This window comes from Emydura macquarii, unplaced genomic scaffold, assembly GCF_026122565.2.
Source record: "Emydura macquarii macquarii isolate MOO-44397 ecotype Brisbane River unplaced genomic scaffold, CSIRO-AGI_Emac_v2 contig_2422, whole genome shotgun sequence".
Classification (NCBI taxonomy): Eukaryota; Metazoa; Chordata; order Testudines; family Chelidae; genus Emydura; species Emydura macquarii.
In genome coordinates, this window is record NW_027132559.1 from 32,072,018 (window position 1) to 32,097,385 (window position 25,368).

The 25,368-nt window shown below is 39.9% G+C and overlaps 1 protein-coding gene across 3 annotated transcripts in view; it reads right to left on the reverse strand.

Annotated features, from left to right (window-relative positions):
* VPS50 (VPS50 subunit of EARP/GARPII complex) overlaps positions 1-20,381 on the reverse strand; it is a 166,128-nt gene extending 145,747 nt beyond the window's left edge. For all 3 annotated transcript variants that reach the window (XM_067562199.1, XM_067562198.1, XM_067562197.1), the window contains exons 1-3: positions 20,261-20,381; positions 16,158-16,226; positions 112-234 (exon numbers count right to left, since the gene is read on the reverse strand). In XM_067562199.1, coding sequence (XP_067418300.1) covers positions 112-234; positions 16,158-16,226; positions 20,261-20,293 — 225 coding nt within the window. In that variant the 5' untranslated portion in view covers positions 20,294-20,381. The remainder of the gene's footprint in view (positions 1-111; positions 235-16,157; positions 16,227-20,260) is intronic.
* Positions 20,382-25,368: the final 4,987 nt, after the last annotated feature.

The following is a 25,368-nucleotide window of genomic DNA, read 5'->3' on the forward strand; positions in this document are numbered from 1 at the left end:
AAGTCACACAAATATTGAAGTCAAGATGAAAAAGTGAACATTTATTTTAGTCAATGTCAAAGATGAATGTCTTACAGTACTTTTTTCTTTTTGTTTTTGAATACTTCTTACCTCCAACTCATACTTCACAATATCAAAGGAATCATTGGAAAAATACACTTCTTCAATGCTGTTAATTATTTCTTGTTGGACTTGAGGATCAGTTGGTTGTTCCCGGAGTTCTCTCGGCTCCTCCTTAACAAAAATATTAATTTTAATAAATATTACCAAAGAAAAGGAACACAGCACTCATGACAACCTGCTCTCAAAAGCCATTTATACAATGCAAGTATATTGGAAGTGGGAGACTACCCAAATAGCAGAACTGATGTGAATTACCTAGTTATCTCTGTAACAATATACATTTTGTTCATAAACATAGTACAAATGTTTATGGGGTACATATTTTTCCTTGGATGTTTACAGCACTGAAGGAATACACAAAACAAAACAAAATAGATCAGGGGGCCTATCTTTCAGAAGTCCTAAGTACCCACTCTTCCAGTTGAAGTCATGAGGAGCAACATATGTGCACGGCACTAATTCAAATCAGGACAAAGCGAAAGGATTGAAATGCAAAGTTAACAAGCAGAGTCTTTCCTAAATAAATGGCAGACATTCTCTGTTAAAAATATTGTGATTATATATTATGTTCCTAAAAGATTCAGACAAGGTACAGTGCACAGTGCAGCAGTCCATTTCCTTTAACTAAATTGTTTCAGAGTATTTCAAAGTGAATTAAATGTATTTGAAAACTAAATAGAGAAATTTACCCTCAGCAAAATTAGTTTTTCCTGGTTTAAATAATCTGAGAGAATATTTGCATAAAATATTCATTCTGACCATTTCTTAGAAGTTAGTGTGTTAATTTCTTAGCAGAGAAAAGTGAGTGGAATTTTTTGTTCATGACCTTCTAATAAGTTAGAACCCACACAGTAAAACCAAGAAGATGAGGACATAAATCAGTGACCTATCTCCACTATATTCAGTCAACTCAGCAACAGATCTATTAGCTAGCAAAGAACCATGTCACACAACACCTATCCCACTGGCCTCTGCTAATGTCAGTCAACATCCTAATGGGGTTAATGATAACTAAGATTTTGACAGATTTTAAAATAAAAAAAAAAAAAGACACCCGACTTCTGTCTATCACAAAGACAAATTGCTAATAACTTCAGGCAATTACACAGGTACAACATAAGAAACCTAATTGACAGATAAAAAGAAACATCAGAGGATTCCAAAAAATCTGAACTGTGATGCCACCTTCTCAACAACCTTACCCAAACAGGGTAGGTTGGACAGGGAGATGGATAACAAAATCAAACTCAAGTGGGATTCAGTAAGCAATGTCCAAATGAACATTTTTGAGGTAAAATGGTATTTTGCCCTCCCTTAAGGAAGTATAAGCTTCAATGCCACTGCTCCTTGCTAAAAAGAGCATGCGCAAGTACACCATGAGGTTAAAGTTCAGTGTTCCATCCAGCATATGTAGTGCCTCAGCAAGTGAATATGGCTGAAATTCAAGTTTAGACAACTTGGCATTGGTCCCCTTCAGACACGGTTCTGTGACATCAGAGCCTCAACCCAGGCCAACTTTACTTAAAAGGTTAGAAGAGCCTTAAGGGAACAATACTCTATTTTGCCTCAAGCTGATGACAGTATGGCAGCCCACTTCTATCACGTATTACCACCTGCAATATTTCCACTTTGCAGAAGCTAAACAAAAGAAAAGAAAACCTCCTTTGTCTCCAAAACAACCGCAGCACAGGAATTTAAACAGTCTCTCTGAAGCAGTTTTTGAGCCTTGGAATGAGACAACTCGTCTCCATGCCATGCATTTTATTTGCAATAGGTAGTCTATGTACCAATGGGAGCTTTAAGGAAGATGACAGACAGCATTTTGGAGGTATTTTGTTGATAGCCATAGACAAATACTATCACTATTTGGTTCTCAGCAATAAGAAAAAATGGGGGGGGGGTTGTTAAACTTTTTATTAAGGCAAAGTTACAGTAAAAGGTTAACAAACTACATCATACATTAATTATTATCATTATATGTTCAGGATCAGATTAATATTCAAAGAATCTGGCTAGAAAAAAAGTTTTTCCATCTACCATTTTGTTTTAGAAATTAGCTTCAGCCCAAGACTTTACGACTTCACACATCTCAACACCAAGGCTACAATAAGATGATAAGATTCAGTAAATACAATGAACCAGTTTCATCATCTTTGGCATAAACTCACCAAATTCTATGCAGTTACAGAGGATGAATTTGACCTACTAAGTACATTTTAGTTATAAAGAGTGATCTTGGCCTCAAACACTGAGAAACTGCACTAATTCCTGATCATTAATTTTGGCCTGTCTCACTGTAACACTAGCCAGGAGGACTGGAGCTGACTTACAGTTTCATTCGAATTACGCTCAGACAGCAAATCAAATATTCCAGGAGAGATTTGCTCCTTATATCCATCAAAGCCTTTAGTAGTTTTAATTTATTTGCAGGGGGAGAGGGAGAGAAATTTTTTTGCTTTTTGGTCATTGGTTGGTTGGTTGTTTTGGGGTTTTTTTGTTGTTGGGTTTTTTTTTGGTCTCCCCAACACACAAAAAAAAACAACCACACAAATCTCTAAAATAAAAGAATAATCTTGGCTTGTCTAGCAGCATGCAATATGCCATCTTGTAAATTTAAGACTAGACAGTCTAACCACGGGTGTATTATTTGGTCGACACAACCCTCACATTTATAAGCACTATGATATTTAAATGCTTTTCTTTATAAATGAAATAGGCCTGGTCAAAAACTATGTCTAATTTCCTTATGTGAAAAAAACAAATCTGAAGTCAATAAGTTTTCCACAGCCAGATGGGAGGTTTAACGGTAGCACACACTAGCATTTAGGAAATCAAAATTAAAGCGTCATTCAATCCTTTGCTCCCCAGAGCAATAGGGGCTGGACATGATGTTATCTCTCATGGAAAGTTTCTCCCACCATCTCAACTGCCTCTACTGGTTGTAATAGGTCACAGAATGTGCCTAAACGTCCTCTGGGTTCACTGTAAGGGACTCTCAGTTAGACGTAGGAGACCCTGCCCCAGAGGTTGTTCCTGTTAGAGGGGTAAAACACAGAAATGTTTCTTGGACGGGAGAAGTAAAAGGATTGCCTTTCACAAAAAGCCAAGCCAACACCCTGCTCTAGGCTCCCATATCATAGGAACACCTCAGAAGTGGAGTTTCCCTAAGTTATGTACTGACTCAGCATATCTGTTGAATGCCCCAAACCTAAGAGCCCAATTTTATAGTCCAGCCCAATTGGCTCAGAAGTCCCCTGACAAAGTAGGGTGGTTACATGACCACAATTCTACCAGCAAGGGGCCCTCAGTGTTTTGTCCACAGAGACGTCAATTTTCAGGCAGTAAATCTAAGCCAGGATTTTTAATGTACCAGTGGCCTTGTTTTACAAATACTTAAGACCCCACAAGCCCTTAAAAGTCACTGCAAAATACAAACAAAACCACTATGAAGAGAATCCCAATGATACAAATAATAGAGCATGAGAAGATTGGCTCTGTGTAAAGACTCTATCAGTTTTGACTTTAATATGCTCACTAAATGTTCCCTAGTTCCCCATATTAATCACAAAAATGTAAATTAATATTTTACATCAAAACAAGAGAAACCCCCAAAAAAGCAAGGCACTGCTTTTTTCTGTAAGAGCAGAAAGAGCAAAGGGGGCATCACATAAAAGTATGAAGTCAGTGATCCATCTGTACTAACATTTTTCACAATCAAAGAATAATAAACCAACAGTAATTGCTTGCTCTGATATTTTGAAAAGAAACAGGATTTCAAGCTTATTGAGTTGAAGAGACTTAATAGCGCTTCAGATGAGAGTGTGCTGCACAAGAGTTAAAGTAATAAAATAGAAGGATCCACGATTACATGAAATAGGTTACATCACTTGGTGTAGTAATTTTTTCATCATCTTATTTCCAGAAGTAAACAGAGAGTCTCTTTAAAATGTTCTGTCAGTCAATCACAACAGCTGGGGTTGAAAGTGTTTAGGTGCCATCTGGTGGAATACCTGTGAAACTGTAGTTCAAAAGGAGATACTGCTTTTAATATACGTTTATCTAAGAAAGCTCAGTTGAGGGGCAATTTTCACAAAGCCCTACTCTTCACCCAGATTTTTAGCGGGCTTGATGGATGCATGATGAGGTCGAGGAACCTACACAAGATCACAGTGAATAAAGAACAAACATTTTGGTGGTCTGATAAGCCCTGGTCATTGCTGGATAGCAATTTTAATATGCAAATATATACATACATTTTGCAGTGGAGCAATAAGACAGATGTTTAATGGACTGTATGGTACAATGGATTGGTAATTGGATATCAAGCCTGTTATGTCTAGGCCATTAGCTTGAATCCAGCGAATAAAAAACAACAAATAAATGTTATGTCTTAAGAGTGCTGTACAAAAATTTACAACCAAAAGTTGTTACCATCTGACAGCTTCTTAATGGCTTATATGAAATGACTTTTGGTCTCAATCCCATTCCTAATGAACATGTACGCACACCATCACACACCACTACCACATTTGGCATCCTTGCTCTCTGAGCAAAGTAGTAAGAATAGAATGAGCACAGAAATTAGGTCCCCCCCAAGTCAGGTTTAAGGCACCTTCATATGGATGTGCCTACTCTACACAGTACTGGTCCCGAGGATAACTGAAGGACTTCACTTAGCCAGGACTGTTAATGCAGCACTAAATTAATACAAAAAACCCCACAAATCATGAAGTTATCCACCTCTAGAGAAGCATGCAGTGTAGGGGTTGCTTTCACTCATCTTATTTACCAGTTGTGGAATGGATTTGCATGTTAAGGGGAGATTTCCTGCATGCAGCTGCTGTACACAAAAGAAAAGAGGAGGGGAATGCTCTGGATTTAAAAGACTACCTAAAAATTACCACTTTGACAAGTCCCAATTTCCATCACCTGAAGACACACGCGCCCCAGTGAGGTGTAGCAAGGAACAGAATACATGTACAGGCACATGGTTCACTACCTTCACAACACACTGTCTACTCTAATCTGATGCCATAATGTTCTTTAGAAAAATCATTTCCTAGCAGGCTCCGGGACAAATCAGTACACAGAGACTCCTGTTACAAGCTAGTTTAAAACTCAATGTACTGTAAAACATCACCCATAAAAAACGGATGCCTGATTTAAAAATAAAAATATTCAAAGGCTGGGGACTGGGACAAATTAATCTGTCCTCTGGGCCACTGCAAGTGAAGTCACCTAACTTGTCATTTCAATGTTTGACTCCATGCTTTGTTGGCATCCCTTTTTCTGAGCTTCGCAATCACATGGAGGGAGAAAAAAGGATTTTAAAACACTTGAATTTCTAACTTGTTCCAAACTACTGGCAAGGCAATTGTTGTGAGATGGATGAAGTGTTAAAATTTTGAACCTCTCTGAACATTTATATAGAAATCAGCCTGGATATTTAGTATGCTGGATCTAGATCTACATCTAGATCTCTTTATGGTATTAGCAGCTGTGCACTGGTTGGGCAGAAGATGATTACCACTTTAGTTTTGTGCAGAGCATCATGATGACACATAGCTAACAAAGTCACTGAGAAAAAGGAAAGCAATTCTATATTAATCTGCTCCAGAAGCACTACAGTCTCAGAGGTTGTTCCACCAAACATTAAGAAATAATCCTGGATTGTCCCATGCATTCTTTTCTTGAAGACTAGCCAGATGGCTTGTTTCTCTCTCCATGATCTGTGCAAAACATGCTGTTCATACACACACACCCCTCATCTATGAGCAGACCTCACCAGACACTAGGACTACAAACGCGCCATCATAACTGCAGTTCCTAGCCTACCACACTCTACTGGTTCTCAGTAACTAAAGCCACTGAGGGCTAACCCAACCGTTCACCAATGACAGGAGAGGATGTTCCAGTCCACCCCGTGCACAAAACTTTAAGATTTGTTTCTTAAAGATTCAATATCCCCAGCCGTTCAGTTAAGATCTGAAAAAGCTCACAGTCTGTATCTGAGACACAGATACTCTTCCAGCCCCACTTGACTTAATAGCCCTTAATATTTCTATGGTTAACACACACTAGGAAAAAACTAGCTTTTTTAAAAACACTTTCAGGCATTTTCAGATCATAAAACTTTCTCCTCCTCCAGCCCCACTTGCAGGATATTTTTAAAATAAAAATAAATACAAGTCTTTTAACAGAACATCTCATGTAAATTCATCAATCCCAACATTTATTCAGAACAGAACCTCTCTAAGGAAATTGGGACAAAGTGACCCAATACAGCAGTCACACAGAGAATACCACATTGCTAAATCAGAACAACAGCAGATACACCAAGGAACAGAAAGAATAATTAGCATGTTATTAAAGTGTATGTTTTCAAATGCATCCACTTCCCCTAGGAAGACATGATTCACTTAGGTTAACATGCATTCCTTGCAATGAGAAATTCAGCAGCAATAGTGTGCTGATATTATTAGTTAAGATATCTGTTTATGGGCTGGTATATTTTGGGAAGTTTTCGCAGCAGGACAGCACATCTCCTATAAAATAGGCTCACATCACTTGTGCTGCCAATATACACCATTTCTCTTACCACCTTGTCTGCAGAACTAAGCATATGTTCATGGAAAGGACACTTTACCCTGCCAGTTTTAGCACTTCATGCTTCCTTGCAGGGTAACATTGCTTTCATCTGATCACCTGACCTTTCTTATATAATGTCACCAACGCACACTCATCAATGGAGGGAGATAGGCCAGTGGAGATTTCTTTGTTGAAATATTACTGGCTTTGAAGTTGTGTACTTTTAAATAGACCATTATATGGTCAAATACTGGGTTTGTCGCCACACATTTCCTAGATCCCTTGCTCTTCTTTAGTCATGTGTTTTGCTTTATCTTATGTAAATGGAAGTCTATAGATGTGTAATCATCACTTCAACCGCATTTCAGAAGATAAGCGGCGGTGTCAGGTGGCTCACCCAGCTATTAATAGAGTGTCTCACTCGAAGTGGTTGGACCTTCTGATTGTTGCATGCATGTGATACACCTTACGAGCACACTGGTGTTATTCTAGTGTTGTCCCTGAAGATGCAATCTGCACTACTGACTTGGCAAATTTATTCTCCATGCCTGATAGGACATGCTGTAGCAGTTAGTGCACACACGCCACATTATGCAAGGCCTGATGCTGAAAAAGATGCTTGTTATGCCGTGCTAGGGGACATTGTATCTAGTACATTACTCCAACATCATTATTGTCATCTTTGGAGATACAAATGTGAGGATATATCTCCCAAGGATCTGTATTGGGTTCTTCAACTGTTCTTCTGTGTTGTTCAACTTATTCATAAATGGAAAAATGAGATAAATAGTGAGGTGGCAAAGTTTGCAGGCAATACTAAATTACTCAAGATAATTAAGTCCAAAACTGACTGCAAAGAGCTACAAAGAGGTTTCTCAAAACTGGTTGACTGAGCAACAAGATAAAATTCAATGTTGATAAGTGCAAAGTAATGCACATTGGAAACTATAATCCCAACTAAAAAAAAAGTTCAGAGAATAGGTCTAAAAAAACTGAAAAAAGAAGTTCACAGAGAATAGGTCCATCAATGGCTATTAACCAAAATCATCAGGGAATGCAACCCCATGCTGAGGGTGCCCCTCAACCTCTGACTACCAGAAACTGAGATTGGACAACAGGGGATGGATCACTCAATAGTTGCCCTGTTCTGAACATTCCCTCTGAAGCATCTGGCACTGGCCATTGCCAGAAGAATGCATACGAGGCTAGATGGCCCCATTGATCTGACTGATTATGGCCATTCTTATGTTCTTAATTGGCCAGGAAAGAGGTGGATTTGAACTGGTACTGGGACCACACAACTTACGAGAAGAGAGATCAGATAATGGTGCACATTTATTGGACTATGCTTCCCACAAATTGACTGTGTTTAATGGCTACCTGGTTTCAGCACATGACTTGCCATAGGTATATATCTCCACTTCGCCCAGAACATACATGTATTTGGGAATGCTGACCTTGCTCCAGAACGCGATCACTGAATCCTAAAAACAACAATGAAGTTCTGCTTAAAGTTTCAGAGATGGGTATTATTGCATTGAAACATTTCAATGTTAATAAGCTTCATGATGAAGTGATCAACAACAGGTATGTGATTTCCAATAAATATTCTATATTGGATGATCAGCTGTCTATCACAGAGCCAGAGTGGACTGTATTTCGGGATTCTATCACAGACTGTGGGAGAACAACTGGGACTAAGGAGAATGCAAAAACAACATTGGATTTCAGATCATAATATCAAATTATGAGAGAAAAAAAGAGGTGCAGAGTAGAATGGATGCACTGGAAAGTTGGAATCAAATCAATGAAGAGAGGAGGAAATGAACAACAAACAAAAGGAAACTTTTTGAACGAGCCTGGCAGAATTATCATGATCAACAGTGGAATGATATGGAGCAATATACTGAGGAAGTCCCTGAAAGACATGACCAGAAATATGCACTTGAGATTGCGAAGCTCCTAACTGGACAATACCAAGCTAGGAGGGGTTGCAAGTGCTTTGGAGGACAGAATTCTAAATGATCTGGACAAACTGGAGAAATGGTCTGAAGTAAACAGGATGAAATTTAATAAGGACAAATGCAAAGTACTCCACTTAGGAAGGAACAATCAGTTGCACACATACAAAATGGGAAATAACTCCTAGGAAAGAATACCGCAGAAAGGGATCTGGGGGTCATAGCAGATCATAAGCCAAATATGAGTCAACAATATAACATTGTTGTAAAACAAGCAAACATCATTCCAGGATGTATTAGCAGGAGTGTTGTAAGCAAGACACAAGACCAAATTCTTTTGCTCTACTCCATACTGATTAGGCCCAACCTGGAGTATTGTGTCCAGTTCTGCATGCCACATTTCAGAAACGATGTCGGCAAACTGAAGAAAGTCCAGAGAAGAGCAACAAAAATTATTAAAGATCTAGAACACCTATGAGGGAAGATTGAAAAAAATCAGGTTTGTTTAATCTGGAGAACAGAAAACTGAGAGGGGACATGATAACTGTTTTCAAGTACATAAAAGGTTGTTACAAGGAGGAGTGAGAAAAACTGTTCTCCTTAACCTCTGAAGATAGGACAAGAACCAATGGGCTTAAATTGCAGCAAGGGGTTAGGCATTAGGAAAAACTCCCTAACTATCAGGACAGTTAGCACTGGAATAAATTGCCTAGGGAGGCTCTGAAATCTCCACCATTGGAGTTTTTAAGAGCAGGTTAGGCAAACACCTGTCAGGGATGTCTAGATAATATTTAAGATCAGTGGTGATAAAACCAAAGTTAAGCATGGTTCTTACAAAGCAGAAATGAATAACCAGCTGATACTGCACATAGATGGCAAGAACACTGAAGGGGTGAACAGTTTTATCTATCTGGGTAGTCGGTTGACAGCAGGAGGTTCTATATTCAAAGAAATCACATCTGCCTTTAATCAATGGTCAGATCTGCCTTGCATTAATGGCATTTCAGCATCTTCAAAGACCTCTGTTTGGGCAGCAGGATGTGAGTGTGAAAGTTAAGATTTGAGTGACCCAGTAATCACAGTAGTGATGACAATTCCATTATACGGAGCAGAAAAATGGTTAACAGCTTAGGAGAAGAAACTAAAATAGTTTCACTGTCAAAAGTTACAACACATTCTTAGTATCTATTGGTTTGACTTTGTCACACATGAGGATATACTTTGACTATTGCAGTCTTTGACAAGTTACAGTCTTGCACCAGTTGAAAACAAGAGGACTGCAACGATGGGATCGTGACCAAGGTGCAGCAGGTGGCACACTTTTACAGAAGGTTCATAGAGCTGAGATTGAAGGAAATAGATCACAAGGCTGACCACAAATAAGGTTGGAAGATGCAATTTTGGAAGGATTTCAGAAGCCTAAACCCTCCCATATTAACTCTTGCCAAAGGACAAAGACTTGCAAAGGATTGTTCTAGATAGAAGTCCTTTCTATGTGCCACTACAGTTACATCATAGCCATATGAATCTGCTGCCACTCTCAGTTCCACCATCTCTTTCATCCTGCTCTGCCTGGAGCATGCATGATTCCCCAGAATAGAAATGGTGAAATATTCAGGGCGTGTCTATACAGAGATTGGAACAGGTGGTTCCTCCCACACGTCTATCTGGGCAAGCAGAAAACTTCCTACCTGAAGACATTTGTACAAGTCACTGAAGGATAGCAAAATTTTCATTTATTTTAAATTTCAGAAAGGAAGAAAGAATTCCTAGTTAAGTTTGGTCCAAAAATCAGCAACAGCTCATTTGCCTTCCATTGTAAGAGAGGTAGGGCCTAATTCAGAATACTGTGTGGGTTGCAGGTGCTTGATGTTTCTCTCTGCTGACAACAAAGACGTAAGGGTTGAATCCTGAGAACAGTTTGTGCAACAGCAATGCTGACAGAAGGAATCCATGTATAATCTTCCAGCCTAAACTAATTTTTGCCAAAGTTAGGGGTTGCCAAAGATGACCTAAAGCTCCAGACTGAGAAACATGGTTGACAACTCCACTCTTCACATACAAGGGAACCTTCTATTACAAGGCTTTAAGCTCATTTCTGCAAGAGACAAAGCTTTCCCAGGGGCTGGTCTGAGACTATGGCATGAACTCCCATAGGACCTAAGGGCCATCACAAACCTTACCGTCTTCCACTTTAAGTGCAAGGAGCACTTCTTCGACCTTGTCTTCTCTAATACAGACACATAGGGGTGTAAATACAAAACACACTCCATTAACTACAAAACCAACCAAAATAATACACTACACTGCAAATATAATTCTCCACATGGAGAGAGTGTGACAAAGGAACTACATGTGACATATGTCAACTATATCACTTAATGCTCCACTGGAAGGTGCTCAGATACTACAGTGATGAGGATGGTATAAGCACCTATACAGAATAGTACAGAGAAAAAGGAGTTTAACATTGTGTTTGATATACAAGTGTCTCTGCAAACCATGATGTTCTGATAATGTATAGTCAGGAGCAATACCAGAAAACACAGGTGCCAACTCCGTGAGGGCTCCGGGGCTGAAGAACCCACAGGAAACAAAAAATAGGGAATGCTCAGCACCTGCCGGGACTGGCTGTAGATCAGGTGGCTCCCTGGCTCGCCACCTATCAGCTGTTTTGCAGTTCCTCTGGGAGGGCCTCACCCAGCCCTGTTTCAGCCCCTGCTCACCTGGGGCCGCCCCACATGTTGTTGGCAGGCTCCATGTGTGGCTGTGGCTCCTGGCCCAGCTCCGACCTCAGGCAGCAGGTGAGTCCCAGGGAGTCGAGCTGGGGGTGGGTGGGATCCATGGGAATGCCCGCTGCAGTGTCAGGAGAGAGGGCGGGGGGTCCATGGGTGCATTTTGGGGGATGGCAGGGGGGCATTGGCTACCCCAAAAAGGCAAGGCATGATGTGGGGGTGTACACACGTAATCACTGCTCCACCATTTGGCCCCTGGCCCCCCATTTCTGTGAGCGTGGAGCTGCTCTGTTCTACCTGGGCGGGGGGGGAGAGTGAGTGAGTGAGTATGTAGGGAGATGATGCTGGTCACTGCCTCTTGAAGAGATGGGGGAGGCAATGGGGGGAAGGGATGGAAGGGAGAGGAGGTGATGGGGTGGGAGAGGAAGAGAGAAGGGAGAGCAGCCAAACATGCCAGGGGGAGCGCAGCAGAAGGACAGAGCGCCCCGTAGGTAATGTGGGGCAGGGAGAGCACAACAGCCACGAGCAGGGCAGGGGGGTCTGCTGCACAGATGAGACATGCGACTGGTCACTTGTCCTCCCCCCGCCCTCATCCCACCTATCACATACCTAACCAATGCCCATGCTTCTGTATTTGACTGAGGATGGCATTGAAGTTTAGCATTCCTACATGAGTTAGAGGGGGTTAGCATTTGTACGGTGTGTCTTTGTATGTTGGCAATGGATGGGAATTTTCTGGCTGAGCTGCAAAGTTAATGCAAGGAGTTAATATAATGGTTGTGTGTGTTCCACAACAGAACATTTTCTTGTTTTTATAAACAAGGACTGTGGCATGGAAGGGGTTGTCACTTGAGCAATCTTAACTGGAAGCCAAACTGGTCTGCAGGTCAACAGTTTCCAGAAGCCGAGGTCAAAGAACTTTTCTGTCCTTTCTGTCATCAAGGACACAATCAACTTCATCATATTCCTCCTCTTCATGTTCTCTAGATTCTCTGTCTGAGCTTTAAAGTAGTTTTCCACACTTAAAAAAAAATGTTTTAACACAGGAGTTTATAATTTCCCCTGGATGATCCTATCAATGATTGATTTTTTTTTAAAATTCAAATCTGATTAAATTAAATACATTTTTTTAAATAAACCTATTTAAAATTACATTTGAAACTGATAACCCATGTTAAAGGCTAAATTTATTATAATCTATTAAAATAATTTAAATTAAATACACAAAATATTTGCTGCCAAGTTTCAAAGAAAGTCAAACAACTGCACTGATGGAAGTCACTTGCTGAGCACCCCAAACGAAAATTTGCTGAAAAAGTTAAACTATTTTTTGAGAAAAGTAGCCTCTTCTGCAGATGCAGAGAGAATACCTTCTTCATTTCAGTTTATTCAAATAATTCAGTTCAATGACTAGGTCATTCAAAGTTAAGAAACCAACTGGTAACTGAAAAGCAGGAAACTTTGTTTTCCTTTCTTATCTATGAATAAGAACTAGGTGAGAGAGGATGAGATCTACTAGTTCTAAAATCTTGAAGGACATCAGAAAGTGATCAGAAAGTTTAATTTACTAACTAAAGATAATATTTCCTTTGTTTAATAAAATTAGTTTTAAATGCAAAATGTGTTTCAATCAACTTTTTTTCTTATGTATCCATCACTTTTAAGGTAGCTTTCTTTTTATTTTTTTTATTAATGCTATTTTTGTGCATGTAATTGAATTTGAATTTCCATCCAAATAGTGTTTGACACCAATCAAAAGTAAATTAACCATCCAGTAAACCAGAAATGCATCATTCGTCATTTTCTAACATAATAAAAATGTAAAAAATTGAGAATCTGAATAAATGTAAGTTAAGAAATATAGTTGCTTAAATAAAAATATATATATAGTGTAGCCTCCTCGTTAGCAAAAAGAAGCACCAAATTTAACTTAAAGGCTATATCTAGTTGCAAACCAACATGTTTTGATGGCTACCAAACAATGAAACTCAACCTTTCTTTAGGAAAATAACCAAAAAGTATAAGTGGAAAACATGATTAAAATTGATAGTTTAAATCAAGGTTTCCTGCTTGGTGATTTTAAATCACTGATTTATAACAATCCACTCTAGGATTATCTACGATCAGCACATGTTCCTCCCTGTGATTTATGCAGGCTCCATGCTCTTCCAGTTTGGGCTTCTCCTGATGTCATTTAATTCAGTTTTTTAAATTGGAGCTGGTACTAATATTTGTTTTAGCTCAATTTAAAGATGCCACCCTTTGAGAACTTTTGTTACTCCAGATATCCAAGTTTAGGGCAAGTATATTGTATTAGAGCATGTCAGCAGGAAGTGTCAAGCCTTCCCCTTGGATTTGCCTACTATTTTAAGAAATTAAAGCTTTACTTATGTGTGCTTATAAAGCCTATTTTTCTGATTTTTTTCTTTGTTTTCTGATAAAAACAGTTCATATTTGTGTACACTTCATATATCATCATAAAATAATAAATTTTAGAAGGATTTAGCTTATTTCCAGCCCACCTGCTTAATCCTACAATTATATCATAATTCTGTTTCTAACCTCAGTATTGCTATGGCAACAAATGCACTATCAGTTCCGAACAAAAGCAATACACCAAGAGATACGGGATAGCCAATCAGATAGGAACTCGGCGGCGGGTGGAGGGGGTAGGGTAGGAAGTAATCCAAATCTTTGATCAACAGAACTAACTTGTTTTTACTGAAAACTGCTCTCCATTATTGTCATTCACACAGACTACATCTTATAAGGCAATTCTGATTTGCCAAAACAGGAAGCCAGAATCTATGCTTCCAGCAAAGGAAGAATGTCATCCCCATGTCTCATCCAGTCTTCAGTCACTTGGAAAGAAAAGTTCTATATCCTTCTGCTATTCCAATTATAAAACTTTTCCTTAAAAAGAAAAATGTGAACCCACAAAGCTGCTATACTAGACTGCTTAGAGCCCACACCTAGGAATTCTGCCAGATATAGCAGAGTTGGCCGTTTCAATAAAACTTCATACACAATCTTTGGGAGGAAAGGATTACAGCAAACTATTTTGTATGTATAACTTAAAAAAATACCCATAACAACTCATTTAGAAAGTCACTCACCTGAAGACAGTAGGAGAAAGAGAAGAGGTTTTACATGCTGCCTAATCCTTTAATAAAAAGGTTTTGTTGGAAGAAGAAACATTTTTCACTTTTTTACACCAACAGTTTTACACTAACAGCACAGGAAAGACCAACAGCTTAATTTTCAGAGGTGCTGAGTACAATCACTAGGACTTCAAGGGAAGTGGCAGATGCTTAGCATCTCTGAAAAAATGAAGTCACGTGTTTTAAACAATGCAAATAAAGTCCTTTAGTCAATTTGAATGCACCTTTCCCATTAACTTAAATGGGGTTCTGCTCATGGAAGAGTTGCAGAATCAGGCCCCTACAGGTATGCCAGTGTACAATTGTCACATGTTTCTTACTTCCACTATAAATGCCGGAGCTAAAACATTAGATAATTTAAATTAGCTTGTTTTGCCATTGTGAATGTTTCAAGACAAACTACCATAAACACAATATCAAGCTACTATACATAAATAACGAAAACACAAGATAATAATTACCCTAGGGCTACTTTTATCTGAAAATACTGTCTTGGCAGAAAAGGCTATTTTAAATTTGACACTTGACATTTAGTAGATAGCAGAAATTTGTATAATTAAAAATTGGACCCATGGAGTACTCTTGATGTCATTAGACTTTAATGTACATACTCCTTGGAACTAATCATGCATACCACTAGTACGTACGTTATGCACCAGTCCAGATATTATGAAAAGACACTAAAGATAAGGGGTCTAAAATTTGATTTCTTTTGGGAATACTTTTATTTTATACAATGGATTTTCTGATTCCCCTCAACACAAGCCGCGTACTATAAAGGTACTTTTGTGTATGTTCTGAAGTTTTTTTTAAATTACAAAATATGGCACTCAAACTCAGAAGCTGAATACAGCAATTTTTATAATCAATAGGTTAAAGCCAAAATGACTGAGCAATGACATCATCTACAACAGACCACTTCTGGTTCAAGCAGATTAGTAAAATCGATGAGGCAATGGACACAGCAAATACTGCAACCAACACTTGCAAGATGTATTGAGAATTAAGCTCCACCTTTTAGCATGATTGTCAAGAGAGCAGCGTGTTGTCTGTATTTATCTGTGATCGACTGACATTACCAAAGCAGTGAGACAGAGCAATTTGCTTTTCTGGGATCATTATATACCTCTACTAGTTGTGAAGTATGAGGTAGAAAGCAAGGTAGAAAGCAATTTATTTGCTGACATAACAGCAAAATATTATGATTAAAAATGTCCAACTATGAGAAATATACTTATGGTAACAAACCCATAATGAGAATGAATGCAGAGGGCAGAGATGCATGCTGTACCTTCCAATGAGGAAGAGAGTATGGTTTCTGTAAATTTTAGTCTCATAGGAAGACTGATTGGGATTAAGAGCAGTAAACAATATGAGAATCATTGAGCTCCCTAAAGACTCATCTTATTTTTACTCAATGCACACTCTCACCTCTGGATATAGTCCTTTTGCAGAACTCATTCATCCAAATTATGGAAAAGAAAAAAAAATTGTTTCCAACAAATGGGAAAAAGACAAGAGCTGCCTACTAGGTAAAAAACTGAAACATTAAAACAAACAGGAACCAAAAGAATAGCTGTGGATCGCACCTTGCCAGGAATCCGAAAATTCTCAATGGGGCTGAGCTCTTGAACGTTCTCCTGTGGACTTTTGAGACCCTTAAAAAGAAATGTAACAGTTAATTAAGCTAATCAATTATATAAATCTTGCAATTAACCATGTTAAGATCTTATCTGTAGTTGAAAATGTATATACAGTAGCTTTAATAAATTTGATTACAGGATTGGGGTTATGTCAGTCAAATTCATGAACAGAAAAGAGATTAGCATTTCCTTACAATTAATACTTACTTCCTATTGTACCACCTTGTCAACTCCCACATCTGTTATTCAGTGTTTAAAAGGCAAATGCAACTCTAAACATAATGTACCCTGTTCTGCTAGCTTGATGAGTTAATGGCATCAAAAAGCTTTATTTCAAATTAAGTGCCACCTACTCTGTAGCATAATTATGATTTCTGTCTAATGGAACACTTAACTATTTACCATATAAAACTGTTGAACTTTTTCCTTTATATTTATTAGTGGAGAAAAAATAGTACACTCCAAATTTTAGCAATTATGTAATTATTGCTTCTTTCAAAGAATTTTAATCATGTTAACAGCAGATGTTCTTATGATGCTGAGACATGATATAGGATACATCACCCAGCCAACTAATACATAAAAGTTTATTGAATGTTAAGCATGTTAATGATTTTAAAAAAGGACAATCTAAAAGGAACACTAGTTGCATTTATCTATGCCCAATGTGCCTTCTGAATCAGACCTGTTTAGTTTTCTGACCAAAAAAATAGCTTTTACTACTATCAGAAGCAGAGAGGCAACATGGAGGCAGAAAAGCAAGCTGAATTCTGTTCCTCTACATGTATAACCACAGCAAAAGTCTAAGGGTGTATGCACAAGATTGAGAGCAACTCCCACGTTTTAAACATGGCTCTGGCACCAGCTCCCTTGGAGGCCTCAGCCGAGTACGTAGGGCCCAAGTTTCAGTCATACTTATCACTCAAAAGTACTTATACTGGAGATGCAAGTCCTCAGACTCTCTAAAAGTCAGGACTTTAATGTCTGTGTTTTAGTTTTTCCATTTGTTAAAGGGGGATAATAATATTCACCTTTGTGAAGTTCTCTGAGTCTCTCAAATGAAAAGTGTTGTATAAAAGGTAGGTAATATTGCAAAAGCATTTTTCAGCGTTATTAGACATTACATAGGAGTTTGCAATGAGGAAAAGTCTCATTTTCATTTAAAGCAGACAAATTTGAAACTGATGAAGTCGCTGATAGGGAAAAAATAGATGATTTTTGCTAAGGGCATCATTTTTCTAATTATGACATTTTTAAAATGTTTCACCTTCTAGGTGAAAAAAATAAGTTTTTGCAGGTTTACTTGTCCGTTTTTATTATGGACTTTGGAAACCCAAACACATCCTCCATTTCAATTGCCATCACCAACCAAAAGCATTCACCTCAATGAGGCCAAGACTCAAAATATCAACCAACCCCAAATGGTAGCTGAAAAATAAGAAGTTGAGATATCCATTTTACCCCACCATTATTTTAGCAGTGCTTACAGCTTGTGCATGACACCATTAGAAGTTTTCGTTGAATGTTAAATGAACCTCAAGCTTTCCCAAAGATTGAGAAATGATATTGATTAGGTCAGGGATACCCAACCTAGGACCCGCAGGCCATACGCAGCCAACTGAAGCATTTCATAAAGTCTGTTAGCCTGCTTCAATACAATATACTACAGTTGATTCATTAGCATTTGTTGTCACGTTTACATCATTTTAGTTTACAAAAGTGTGTAAATAGACAATACTGTTTATAGGCTGTTTCTATCTAAATACACATGAAGCAAGCGGAATTTAAAATATAAATCAATACAGGTGACTTTAAATCTTATTTAAATATGTAGAATCTGTTTGGTCCATCCAAGGTTGTGGTCCTCCTGTGTAATAAGGTGGGCACATCATTCCTTGCCCCAGGATTAAAATTTTTAAAAAATTCTGGAACAAAAATCTCCTAAGATTCTAACACTGGACTAAGATTCCATTTACCCCCACACACTGAATTTTTTTTGTAGAATGATTTCATATTCTCACCATTCTTTCTTAATGTATATATTTTACAGAAGTCCCCTTGCAGTACTTTTGACATCAAACTATTTTTCTACGTGTCCTTTTGCTTCAGTTTAATTATTGAACAACTCTGGACCCAGTTTGAAAAATCCACTCATCAGGGAAAGAAAAATTTCCCACGTGAGTGGCATAGGAAGAGCCCAAACCTTTAATTTCTAGAGAATTTAAGCTTTCAGGGGGGTACCTAGCCTATATGGTTGAGAAGATGAGTAATGCTCTGAAACTTAATTCATTGCTGTCTTCCTGAGTTTGCACACACAGAGCTTCAGCTTCTCTACTGCCATCCAAAGCATCTCCTAAACAGCAACAGTTTGAAATCAACAAGATTGATTTTTTTCCTTGTGGTATTGAGAACCCTGACAATAGCCAGGTATGTCAGTTTCACTCTGCTACTACTAAAAGCTAGGAATAGATGAAGGCAAAGGAGCTAGTCAGAGAAGAGGACTTGGGAAACAATGGAGTTGGGAGAAGGAATACAGAAGGGAGAATCCTTCCCTAAACCGACAGTAACCTGGAGCTCAAACAGAATAATAGAGGTCTCCTCTGCCTCATTCACAGCAGTGAGCTGGGTTGTGTGTGGGGTGAGGGCCAGGAAACTCTCAGCAGAAGAGACACTTCAGATTGATCAGATGTCTCTTAGGAGGGTGATCTAATATGAAACCTTCAAGCAACAGTAACAACCTCAGTAGAAATCTAGCATCCTCCCCATTCCCAAGGTCTAGGTATATGAGGGGAGCTGGGTTTCTCACCAGAACATTACTTGTGAGGCTCATAGGAGTACCACAGATTCACCTTTCATGTCAGGGCTTGAAAAAATGTCCCAGACGCTTTATGGAGGCTGTCTCCAGTACACGTCACAGCTTTGAGAAACCTGAACTACAAGCCTGAATATAACACTACCCTTCCTTCCCCTTTCTAATCTTCCACAGAGCTTTTGACATTCCATTAACTTGAACACTTTGGTTTTTGTGCTAGGCCATATTTTCCAAATCTGTTAGGCACAAAGGTAAAAGCAGCCTGATTTCCAGAAATCAATGGGAGCATAACTTGGCTTAAGTATTTCTAAAAAAACAGACCTGTGAACAACCTGACTATAATGTGCATTAGACTATCTGAACTATAAAGATAATCAATAGAAAGTAAAGAGGGGTAACAAAGACCTTCAAAATACCAGAATAGGTCTTCAAATGTTTTTCAAGAGTTGTTTAAATGTGCTCTAAATATAAACGCTTTCAATGCTACTTCAAAATCCTGCCATAACCCCTTCTTTTCAAACACGTATGTTAACTAGGGAACAAAACCACACTAGAATAAGAGAAAGTTTTTAGGTAAAAATTGCACGAGAACAAGGGAACTCAAAGGATACCTTTTGATCAGTACTGTAAAAAAGGAAACAAATAATATGACAGAATAAACAATTTAATGACCTTCTTTTTAAAATTTATTTGGGGTTCAAAGTGCTAATAAAAAGGGAAATTGGGTATATGTGCCTATCTCTGAAGCGCATTAAACGTGCTTTCTTCCCAAGTGCCAGTGCAACACCCAGTTCTTCCAGCACCCCAGTTTTGCCCCAATATAACACACATCAGCATTCCTTGGGCCGCAGGCCTCTATGCTCTCAGATACAATCTCCAAACTGAGATCGGTGTTGGAATCTCCATACAGAGACCGGTGGCACCATTTCTTCAGCTCAGCATGTGCACACAGAGTCACATTCACCCCTAAAGCCTCATCCACTTCTCCCCTGAAGAAGAGCCACACGCGATCCCTCTTTGCAATGCTCCCACACAATCCCCTAGGGAGCAACGCCTGACCCCCAGCGCAGCACCGCAATCCCTCCCCACATAAGGAGCTGCGCCCCCTCCTTTCATGCCCCTCTACAGAGGCAGAGTCCCCAGCTGTGGCCCTTCTTTCATCCACACCTCCACTCGGAGCTGGGTCTCACACTCCCCCACCAGCCAGCTGTGCCCCTCACACCCCGCCCCCCTTTACCTGGCGGGTCATCAGTGACTTGATTTTCTGCATGTCCGCGCCGCTCCGCGCTGCTCAGGCCCGCGGGCCGGGCGCGCTCACAAGCCCCTGTTACTCGCAGGCTTCAGCCTCCTCTGGCACTGGGAAGCCATATTGCACGTCACGTGACAAGCCCCCTGCTGCCTGGTGCATTCTGGGATTTGTAGTCCATTATCAGCACGCTTGCCCTTCACGGTGCTGGGGAAATGCTGCCGCAGCGAACTACAATCCCCGTCAGCGCACCTGACCCGCTCCTCCTCCTCACCCAACACGGCCCAGGCTGCCTGCCGGGCCCCGCCCCGAGAATAACAGAGGTAACCATAGAGAGGAAAGGACGCGTTTTATAGAAAGGCCATTACTGGGAGGACTCATTGCCCCCTGCTGGCCGAGCTTCTTTCTCCATTCCATCAGCGCTATGGCTATGGCCGGCGCCAGCCCCCCACAGGGAAGTGGGGTCGTTGCTTACTGTCAGCCTAGGGATAGCGGGACACATCAGGGACCCCTGAGGGAAGCTGCTGCCACTGGCTTCAGAGGCTGCGGCGCCTGGTTTGCTTGTGGGAACGTGGCCTGCAGGAGGCTCCCTCAGCATGGACACTGGGTGGCCCCAGCAACCAAGAGCTCTAGCACCCACCCACTCAGGGCATCTCCAGGGGTCGACTCCCCTGAGGTTCAGAGTTACCAGGGGGGCTGGGGAAGGAAGATTGTGCAGTCAGGGCTATCCAGTCTTTTTGTTTTGGAGGGAAGCTGTTCTATGAATGGGGATGGGGCCCAGAAGGCTGCACTGGATCAGCAGAGAAGTACAAGAACTAAGTCTTTCTTCTCTGCTTCCTTTTGGGAGAGGGACGTACAAAGTAAACCCATTCAAATCATTTGTTCTGAAACGTGTGCTCGTATTATTAGAAGACTATTCAAGCTGTTCCTGTGGTTCTCTCATACTGTTTTGAGGAAAGGAAAACAAGCGGGAAACATTTTATGAGAGATTACTCTGAAGGGAATACTTCCTGGGGTAGCAAGGCTCTACATTCACAGAAAGATGCACGATGGAATAGCATGAGAAGTGGCACTTTGTCATATTACATCGTGTGCATGCAAACCACAGTCACACAGTACAATGTGAGAGGTTCAAAGCCTATTCCACCAAAGCGGCACCTGCAGGTCTTTCATCAGATTAGGCATGGAGCCCTGAGTTCTAAGTGAAACTACCAGCAGTATCTGAGTTAAACATTTGCATAAATAAATAGCCTGAGGCTCTCCCTTTATTTGAAAACACACATTTAATGGAATCGGGGTCACTGAGGCTGCTAAAACTGGAGATGAGAGACAAGGAGGTGCACATCCTGCTGTGTGTACTTTACACTTTTGTTGTTGGAAATAAAGTGTTTTTACAGAAGTAAACTTTTATTAAACCTGCAGCATCACCAAGTGATTTTGCAATTAATTGACTCACACAGTAATGCACATCAGAAAAATCACCACTACAAATGACCCTAATTTGAAGCTCTTTTGGCCATTTCAAAAGGGGTCAATTCATCTGAATTGACAAGAAAAACAAAGAAAGCCTCTCTTTCCTAGAATTGGTCTCTTCAAATTAGGGTGTAATCATATTGGCAGGGCAGCTTGGCCAAGACATTCTTCCACTATCCATGCTATAACTAGTCTATGGACAGAGAACTTCAAACTCCACGGCTGTCAATCCAATACAATTCAATAACACTGAGCTGTCTTTAAACAAAAATAAGGAATTTGATGCAATAATTATATAAAAGCATATTTGGCCAAAAAGATGATCCACCTTGACATATCTTCTGTCATATATTGTATATGCACCTTGATTTGTTAGATGTTTAATTGTGCACTAGTTGTTTAATAGGCCAAATGTTTGCTTTTTCTTAATTTTAAATTTTTATAGAAATTGTTTTAATGTATCGCTAAAAACTTAAAAATGTAATTGAGCAACTTTCAATGCAGATTACTGTTTAGACTTCAACAATAGCAGTTTGAAGAAATAGTATAATGAAGTAGTTCTATCACTAAGTAGCAAGAAAATGTTCTCTAATTCCAGCTCTGACAATTTTCTAGTTGCTTCAGGTTCTTCTAACCAGTTATGCTCAGAGATTAGTGCATTGGGCCAGTTCAAGTACTGCTAAATTCCATCACAATATGATGCAATCCTGAATAACCAAAACAAAAAAACATTGTCTTACAGCAACTAAAAGAAATGCCTACTGTATTCTGAAACAGATATTTTCCATATACTGGTATGCAAACAAGTTTTATCATTTGTCTTATCACAGTCTTTACCTTATCACATTAAAATGGAATATTTTATTCCTTCATGAGTCATGTTATCATTATCCCACATGCATTGCAGTATAGTAGTAACTACAAAAAATATTCCGTATGAGTTAACACTTAAAGTAGCATTCACTCTCCATTGGATTTCCAATTTGGAATCCATGGGCTCAGCTGGTGTGAACATGCTGAGGAAAGCTATAGCTTCTTTGTCCAACAATCCAGGCCCCATCTTAGCCCCAGATACACATGGTAGACTAGATATGTACAGCTATGGTGGAGGAGCTTCTGTAAAATCTGTGGAGAATACGGGAAGGCATATAATGGAGCCAATTGTCCCACTTTAATATGCCTGGCCAGATTCCAATTGTTTTGGCAACCTTCTACATCTTTTAGTGGAGCTGTGAACAAAGCCCTTACTTATTTGTTGTAGAAATAACCCTCAAACAATTTTTAGCATATGGCAACATGAGTTATCTATGAACAATACAATAATGAATAGTCCCCAAAACTGGGCCAAAACACACACAGGATTATTACTAAAATAAAAGGGGGGGAGGTTTAAGAGGATTTAGCGAGAGCTGATAATCTTGCATTAAGTACAAACACTACCAGGCCATCAGTACATACTGGAAGCCTGTATAAAAATATATCTGTATATACTTTTTGTTTATACTTTTTATTTCCATACAATGCTTGTGCAATATAAAAAAACAGCAACCTAATATGTTAATGACACGAGTATCATCCCTCAGGCCCTCAGTGGAGATCCGATCTAGCACATGCAGGTCCTCCCTACACTTCCAAGTACTGATATTGCTACTGGACGGAGCCAAATCTGTCTCCCTCAGTGTGCCCAGTTAGATATGAGTGACACCAATAATTTCACAGATGCCAAAGCTGTTCAAGTCCTACAAATTCACCACCAGTTGAAGCCTATGCCAGATCTTGTAGAGGCAATTAATGGATCACTTCTGTCCTCAGGGCTGGTGACACAGGAAACCGTACCCTTAGAAGCCATACTGCAAGACCTTCAGGAGGTGCTGCAATTGAATGTGATTCATTCTCCACACTTCCCCCTGATTCTCAATATCACCTGTCTTGAGCATCATGACCCTTCCATCTCCTGGTAAAATGAGAGGATTAGCTTCCCGCCTGAATTTTGCTGAAGAGAGTCCGTCTACCTATTTTCAGTTCTGATCCTCTGGACCCAGACTCCTGCACTCAATCAACGATGACCACACCTGTGGGGGGACGCCAGACAGCAGTAGTTAGCCAGTAGGCACTGTTCCCATACATACCAGGATTATTGAGACATTTTTTAAAAGAAAAAATATAGACATGCTACCTCTGCACCAAGACTACAACTGCCCCATAGACCTATAACCTTGGACAAAGGTCCCTTAAAGATGGATCTATGCAATGTCCAAGCCAGAACAGGACACCGTTTGTGCATATATCCAAGACACCCTGGACAAGTTTTTCATCTGACATTCCCCCTCAGCAAGGGCTCTAGTCCTTTTGGTTAAGAAAAAGAATGGAACGCTATGCCTCTGTGTACACAATCAGGCCGTGAACCAAATGGCGGTCTGAAACTGTTATCCTCTGACCCTAATCTCAGAGTTGCTTGATTGCATGCAGTCCGCCAAAATTTTTACCATACTGGACCTCTGGGGGATTTACAATCTAGTGCACATCAGGGCAGGAGATGAATGGAAGACCACCTTCCAAACCCACTATGTACACTGCGAATACTTAGTAATGCCATTCAGTCTGACTAACGTTCCAGTGACCTTTCAGCGATTTGTAAATGATATGTTTAGAGACATCCTGAACCACTACACAATCAATTGTCTTGCTGACACACTTCTATTTTCAGAGGACCCCAAGAAGCATTGCTGCCACATCCATTCAATTCTGGAAAGACTACAGGAGCACTGCCTGGATGTGAAACTAGAGAAGTGTACCTTCTGCCAATCTTCCACAGAATTTTGAGGCTACACCCTTTCCCTGGAGATCATTAAGATGGACCCCCCAAAAGGTGGAAGCCATTCACTGCTGGGTAGTGCCCCCCACCCCCCTGAGAGTTGCAGCACTTGCTAGCTTTTGTGAACTCTTTCTAACAATTTATTCTGGTCTTCTCAGGGCAAATAGCCTCTATGAAAAACCTGGTTCAGAAGGCCATCATATTTGTTTGAAATCCTGAAGCTCACTACACCTTCAAACAGCTCAACGCCACTTTTACACTGCTCCTTTTCTAGCATACCCGGAAGCTAACGTATCCAGTGTGGCTATGGAGGCCGTACTCTCTCAGGCACAGACCACAGCAAGTGCTGCACCCCTGTACTCACTATTCCTGCAAACTCACCCCTGTAGAATGGAATTATGACATACTAGATAAGGAGCTGCTCATAATTAAATCAGTTTTCAAAGAGTAGGTCAATCACTTCAAGAGAGCCTGACACCTGACCATAAAAACCTTGAATATCTTTCTGAGATTCGAGCCTTGAACGAGAGACAGCTCATGTGGAGCAATATTCTTCTCTCAGTTTGACTTCTTCACCACCTACTGCCCAAGAACCAAGAATGGGAAGACCAACACCTTACCCAAAAGGGGAAATACTACCAAGAGAGCGAGGAGCCCAGTCAAGAACTACCCTGCCTCCTAAAACCCCATAACTTCCTTAGTGCCATGCTACAAAACCTAATTGACCTAATCCAATCTTCCTCATGGGGTGACCCATTAGCTCAGGATGTGACAGAACAGTCTGAACAATCCAGAACCAAAATGCAATGTT